General features: G+C 39.2%; 1 protein-coding gene across 3 annotated transcripts in view; it reads right to left on the bottom strand.

Moving 5' to 3' along the window:
- Nucleotides 1–399: 399 nt before the first annotated feature.
- Nucleotides 400–7,689, bottom strand: part of LOC125623967 (S-adenosyl-L-methionine-dependent tRNA 4-demethylwyosine synthase TYW1) — a 126,993-nt gene continuing 119,703 nt past the window's right edge. For all 3 annotated transcript variants that reach the window (XM_048824164.2, XM_048824163.2, XM_075120771.1), the window contains exon 17: nucleotides 400–2,857. In XM_048824164.2, coding sequence (XP_048680121.1) covers nucleotides 2,636–2,857 — 222 coding nt within the window. In that variant the 3' untranslated portion in view covers nucleotides 400–2,635. The remainder of the gene's footprint in view (nucleotides 2,858–7,689) is intronic.

Raw genomic sequence — 7,689 nt, 5'->3', positions numbered from 1 at the left:
TGGGGATAACAAAAGGATGCTTACTTTTGACTTTGTAACCATGCACAAAAGCTATCAATTTTATTATACCCAATATTACAGTGAGCAAAATGTTCTAACCACTAGAAATCACTCTCTAGAGAATCATGGCTGTTTGTATTTGTCACCTTTAACCTCCATAGCATGAGAACAAACTTGAACATTTAGAAAAAAAGCTGGAGAAATTACCTATTAGGACATCTTCACACTAGCTCAGACCTCTCTCTCTCTCTCTCTCACACACACACACACTTTTTTCTAAAAGCAAACCAAAAGCTCAAACATTTAAATTCCCATTACAAAATTTTTTTTAAATGTTTCGTTCATGTCCCCATATAGAAAAAATGGTGAATGGTGCACAATCACACACAAGAGACTGCATTGAAAAGTCAAGTACTTTATTTCCTGCCTTTTCTGAATTACTTTTACAGTTTATGAATTGCACTTTTAAAAAATTACAATCCCACGAATACCGACATGTCCAAGCTATAAGGCAGGAATATAACTAATTTTGAAAATACCAGCTACTGTAACAAAGAAATTAAAAATTGCAATGACCTTCATAAAACAGCCAGGTTAGGTAGTTCGGTTTCAGTCAAGATACATTATGGCAATCTCTGGGAACCCTGAGAGAACACATCTAAAAGATGCATATATCTTAAAAACATGGCAGCAAGCATAGCTCTCTTTAACACATAGCTATAATATGCCTGAGATTGTATTTTTTAACCTGCACGAGCAAATTATACTCCTCCTTAAAGTTTGCTGTAAATGGAAAATAGTAAAATACAACTCCATTCTATAATCATTATATGCAACAGGAGTCTAAGATCCATATAGATGGAGATTATAAATAAACCCACAATCCTCAGCTGGTCTAAGTCAACATAGCATCAATACTTCCACAGAGCTATTCCAATTTACACCAGCTGAGAATCTGACCTCAGATATTTTCACACTGAGGCTTAGTAACTTGTACATGGAGCACACTCAAGCGTATTTCATAAACAGAATGGTGCAAACTGTTGGGCTACAAAAGCAATTATTTCCTCAATGGTAAACAAAAAACACCTTTATTGAAATGTGAATTCCTAGTAGCAGTTACTTTAATCTCTTAGAATATCACAAAAAGCCATCTGTGGCCCAGCCTCTCTGACAGATACATTTATAAGACGCACATCAGTTTGACCTTTACTTTTCTGTGATAAAAGACAACAGTTTTCTTGGAACAAAAATCCCAAACCTGATTCAGACTTTACTTACACCAGTTTACACTTATAACTTGGACAAATTCACCGTTGTTACTGTATATTTACGCAGGTGTAAGGAAGTTCACAACAAGCCCCAAAGTCCAGGCTCTACCATGACAATCGGAAGTTGTCACAAAAACTGAAACTGTTGAAGGGTTTAGACAACAAGTAACATTCCTGAATAAATGTACTGCTTAAAATCAAAACTGCTCTTCATTCACAACTGACAATTTTGATCAAACACACTGGCACTTAGGCTTGAAGATTAGCCACCATCACCCTCCCATACACACACACACACACACACACACACTGCCAGTAATGATCTGGTTCGAGAGATTCTGTTGGTGCCTTATTCCTAGTCGTTTCAAAATATTGTTGATTGTTCAGTCTTTCTGCTCAAAGGCAGAAGTGATTCTTTAGATATTAAGACTTGATGTATTTAGGTTTTCCTACTGGTCAGGGATTCAAATTAAAATTCACTGCTGCTTACTCAAAAAAATCAAATACTGATAGCCTACCTCACTCAAAACTCGCAATCAGTAGGACATTGTGCACAAATCTGATGAGCACGATTTGGCCCAAAAGAGTTCATACAAAACTGAACTCATTTTGCTTGGAGGCACAACTATTTAGAAAATATTAAATATAAGAATCCATGAAGTTGGAAGACACTTGGGCATGTTTTAAAGGCTTGACACAACCAGCATAATTAGAGGTGTTTTATGACTTCAGTGGATACTCTCCACCTTGCTGGATCGGGCTCTAGATTTATTTGTCTTTTCTTTATAGCAACGAGTGTTTGTGATTGACATACATGTTCATAAATCTTAGGTGCTGCCAATGGCATGGGTATGGGTCCTGGTATGGGTCAGGCTTTTAAAACCAGAGCTCCCAGGTTTCAAGCCCTCAGACAACCAGACAAGGGGGACAGTTACACTGAAAAATTCAACCTCCCTATCGTTGTTATTGAAACAGAACATTTAAATGTTGAAACAGGAAGCAAACAGACACCAGCTCTCTCCACTCCAAAAAGGCCAGCAACAAAATAATAAAAGCTGTAACACTAAATTGTGTGGGTCACAGTTACTCTCTAATTGCAAGGTCTATACGCTTAGAATAAAATGTACATGGCACCATGCCAATTATAGCAAATTGTTTATATGGATCATTTGTACTAGATTAAAAAGTGTCTGATATTTTAATTCGCAGAGCTAGAAGGAACAGAAAGGAAGAGATTACAAAGGGCTTTTGCCTTCTTGTTGCTGTCAAGGGTTAGGGCTTCATGCAAATATTCTGTATGAAGGTTATGCTATATAAGTAAGAAAACCAAATAATAGCTCTATCTATCAATCAGGTTAGTGATATCAACACCCTGAGATGTCCTTTGTTTTGTTCTTTCGTTGAAATCTAGTGTCCAAAGGATCAAAGCCCCTCTCTCTGGAGCCAAACACTGCCCAGTGTGGTGTTTTGGCGATGTAATCTGCTGCGGTGAAGGTCTTTGATCCCCTGCTTTCTTCATACTCCTGGACCAGCTCCTGAAAACGGTCATAATTGATCCACGTGCACCATTCTCCGCCGATCTTGAACTAGAAAGGGGAAAAAAGAATATTGTCATATCTGGGAGCAATAAAGAGTACCAAAAAAAACTTGACTATATGCTTAGCCAAGCTGATGAATTCATAGCTACATTTTAAATTGGGTCGAACTGCAGCATTCTTATTCTCTAGACACAGCGTTTCTCCCTGGGAAAAGAAGCCATCTAAAAATTAAGACATGATAATGACTGAATGTGAAAAGCCATACAGACTGCGTATTGTTCACCATCAATGGGAATCCACTTTTTCCAGTTCACATCTTGAAGCTTAACAAAATGCACACAGATGTGGAACAGTCCGTTTTCTTAAGGATCTAGTCAAAATTGAGTGTTCTCTACCGGCATATAGACTTAATTTCTTGGATGCATTACCTGCATGTCAAAAGTGAATGTCCTTCTGATCCTGTTAACACTCAGTGCTGCCTCCTCGGAAGGAATACCTCATCCTATCCTCTTTGGCTACACTCGACAGCCTATTTCGCAGTCATCTCAGCATTCACCCGAGCGTTCATTCTTATCTGAAGAATATGGTTTCAGGTGCTGGAAAAACTCTGTCTCAGCCTTGTGTGTTACACAATGTTAGTGGGGTATCCCTGTTTGGAGGATCTTGTCCCATGACAGTGATCGACCTGTGTAACAGCCATCATCTTGACTGACACACTGGGATTACAACGGGTTCCTCCAGAGCTAAAAGCAAGAGATGCTCCCCGTTCAGCTAAATAGCCAAAACCCTGTAGCTGAGGGCTTTAACAACTCATATCCTCTGCAGATCAGCATGGATGAGGACTTGTAACACACTCTCATCAGTGGGTTACATAAGCATGCTGTAATACCGGCTAGAGGACATTAGCAACCACCGAGTGAAACGAAATCGGGTAAATAATACAGGTGTGCCTTTGTAGGAAACAGGTTTGAATTATTCTTCAAGAATAAGAGGACAGGGTCTGGGGAAGAGAAAAAGGAAGAGAAGCTTAATTACATGAATTCTCCTTTTATGCAATGGGAATTTTAAGAATTGCTCATTTTGACAAGTCTATACTGCATTTGTCTAATAAGCCAGCTCTGCTAATTTAGCAACAGCCTTGACTGAATCCTCAATTAGGCGTTATCGGCGCTAAGTAAGTGCCTATTACACGCTCCATCCAAGAAAGACTGAGAATGTTCTGGCACAGAGAGGGAGGGGGTTTTAAAAATTGAATGTTATGCATTTAAATGGCATCTGACTTGATGCCCAAGAGCTAAAAGCTTTTCAGTAGGGGGGAAAAAAAAGCTAACATCAGCAACATTTGAAAAAAAACTTTGCTCCTGTTACTATATTGCTGTCCATCTAATAGTTATGAAGATGGCTTGTCTGAAGATTCCTCAGCTTAGTTCTCTTAGCCAAGAACAGGAAAATGCAGAGTCATAATTGCAGGCAATGATTTCATTGTCAAATACTTTTTATTCAATGTTTGCTCTAAATATGTGATGATACGAAGGCAGTGTTCAAACTAGGCGATGTATCTATTGTTCTGCATACAGCTTGCAATAAAGCAACTTGCAATTTAAAGAGATGTTTTTGCCTAAAAGGCAGTGTGGTCTAGTGGATAGGGTAGTGCTCCCGGTGAGAGGAGAGCTGGACTCTACATCCATTGTTGTACCTGACACTGGGCAAGCCACTTCACCTTACCTTTGTTGCTCCCTCGCACCCTCTGTCTCTCTTGTCTACTCAGACTAAAAGCTCTGCAGCACAGGGACTCTCTTCTCATGTCCTACGCTCCTACCACAATGGGGCACTTCTCTTGGCTGAGACCTCCAGATGCAGTGGTGCTCAGTAGCTAGAGCTGGAGAATGGGAATCGGGACTTTTGTATTCTGTTTGTAGCTCACTTTGACTCTTGTGACTTTGGGCAAGTCAGTTAACTTCTTTGTGCCTTACTCCCTAATCAGTCAACTAGCTATCATGCTCCCCCATCCTCATGGGAATGAGAGAGGCTTATTAAATGACTTAAAAGAGCTTTGAATCCCTAGAACAAAAGACATTTCAGAAAGTTCATAAAATGTATAAGGATGCCAACAAATGTTGGCATACAATGCACATGCAATATTTAAAGAGAGGAAACCAAAAAATGGATGGTCATTGCAGCCTTAAGCATGTGATACAGTGAAAGTGAACTGTTTAACGCACAGTGAATTAATTTTCATAACTACACAAGGAACTCCATAGATATGGAATGGATCAAAGCCATTTAAAGAAGCAAAGATAAAGGGCAACCTAGTGGATGGTGATCAAAGATCAAATAAAATTGTTAAAACCTGAAACTAAATCAGCAAATGAATAGTTCAACAAGCCTACTTTCTTGCAAACCAATGAGGTGCTCTTACCTTGGGGGGGGGGGGGGGATGGGACGACGACTTTGCAATAAATTTTTTAACTGCATTCAGCAGCTGACAAACTTTGTACCCACTCCCACAATAAGAAAAACTGCTATTACCATAAGTCATCAAGTCAAGATGAAACAAAGATATAGATTAAAAACTACAGCAACAGTCCAGACAGCAGTCTACTGTACAAGCTAGATTATTAAATTGGAAACAATATGGCAATTTTGTGTATTATCTGAAGGATGAACAGAACTACCATCGAACCCATATCTGCACTGACAAGCTAATCAATAGTGATTCAGTTTCACCCGCACTCAGTAGAACATAAATGTGTGGATTACAAAGAAATTAAATTCCCGAATGGGCTAGCATTCAAGTAGTCTTCTTCACAGTGCACAGCAGCTGCTACAGATACAGAACTCCACTGCTGTCCAATTTAGTTGGGGAAAGTGGTCTCTTACAGAGATGAGACCTTAAAATGAGCTTTGGAGAAAAATTAGCTTTTTTTTTTTAAAATAACTACTTACTTTTCTCAGACCACAATAGTGTTCTATTTCATTGCTCTAACTGTCCAACTAAGACTACACTCATCTTTGTCAAAGCATACTAGAATAATTGGGGGACCTAAAATGGTATGTCCAGCACTAGTGTCCAATGGGCTATTTTTGTAACAAGGGGGCAGAATTCTTAAAAGTTATGCAACGTGAGCTGTCAGATTCCTGAAGAAAATGTTAACCCGCACAATCTCCTTAAGAAAATCAGAAGATATTCATGACCGAATGCAATTATGCAAAGTGTCAATCTGCTTTATCTGATATGCAGGCTCTGAAAGGTCTATTTGAGCATTTTTTGCATACAAATGGCACTGGGAACCATGGGATCAAATGCAATTACTCAATAGGATCATATATATGCAAAAGAAACCAAGTGAGAACCTAAAACCAAGCCCTTATTGAAGCCCAAATAAACTGGGGTCAAACAACAAAAACTTGATAGTGCAACAAAGGGAGTGTGCAATAAACAAAGAAGACCTGAATTATAGCAGGGAAACCAGTGTAGAATTCCAAATGCAACAATAATGCTTGCAGATCCATGCATGAAAAGTATGTAAAGTGCTTAAAAAGGCACGTAAGAATCAGGAGTCATTTTTAATTGGGCAACCCAAGGCACAGTGAAAGGAAGCAACTTACCCAGTCAAGGTCAATGTGAGTTGGGGGAGTTCCCACCCAGCTCCAAGCAAAAGACAGGCACTCATCATAATATCAAAAATTCACCCTTTCCGGGTTTTATTACACAAAGGAAATTCCAAAACAACATCCCAGGAAACCCAGGCTAAATCTTTTCCCAAGGACACCTTCCCTTCCGGACCCATACCAAATGTCATCATTCCCACTCTGAACTAGAGCTAGACAGCCCAAAAAGTCTAGTCAAAGATGCAGGCCGTTCTAGTTACTTATAGTTTTTGTGATGAACGCTCAACTCTTGTGGTGTCTAAATTAGATTTTAAGCAATTCAGCTACATCATCTCATGTGGATGTATACCATGTGGCACAATGGGGCCCTTAATCCCGATTGGGGTCCTTTACAGGCTTTCATAATCATCATCATCATCCATCTCCCATAGCAACAATCAAGCTAAGATTCTATGGTATTTTGTTACAAAAACAGAAGAAATATTTAATATTTTTAATGCTGTGGTGCAATGGCAACAACACATGGATATGAAAAAGTCATCTTTAAGCACAGTGGAACATGGATTGACTTTCCTCCAAGGCAATAAAAATCAAATAAACTGCGGGGAGCGGGACAATGACTTCTTCAGTTGTCCACACAGATTTACTGATTGGAGTTCAACAATTTTATGAACATTCTCCAGCTAGCAAAAGATTTAAGACTTTCTATAGTATTTCAATGTTCACACAAACAATGGAACGATAATGCTAAAAACTAGTGTTATTTCAAAGGCCAACACAGTTGGGATTTTTATTATATTTTTCACTACCTAGTTAGTCTGTTAAGGTAATAAATACAGGAACAAGGGACTACTTTTTTTTGTTAGATCAGTTAAAAAAACAAACAAACAACAACAAAAGCCACCACACAGGCTATGTGAGATTGTCTTTTCCAACCAGCTCTAAAATTAAATCACTGAAGAGTGAAAACTCATCCCCTTTCTGGGGTTTGGCTTTATTAACAGTAAGGTCAGACATTCACCTCAGGCTTGACTGTTCTACTGGTTCCTATCTCAGGGATGCTTAGCCCACACCATAGATCTGATACAGGCATATTTACACCACTTTCATTACCATAGTGCCTGAGCACCTTCCAGTACTTACTCTAGGGAGCCACTCCCCTCCACCCTGCCTCAATGTGCACAAAAACCCACTTAATCTTTTCCCAGCAACATCTATGGGGGGCCCAATCCAAAGCCCACTGAAGTGAATGGGAGTCTTTCCATTGA

Source organism: Caretta caretta, chromosome 17 (assembly GCF_965140235.1).
Source record: "Caretta caretta isolate rCarCar2 chromosome 17, rCarCar1.hap1, whole genome shotgun sequence".
Lineage (NCBI taxonomy): Eukaryota > Metazoa > Chordata > Testudines > Cheloniidae > Caretta > Caretta caretta.
This window is presented reverse-complemented; position numbering and strand designations above follow the sequence as displayed.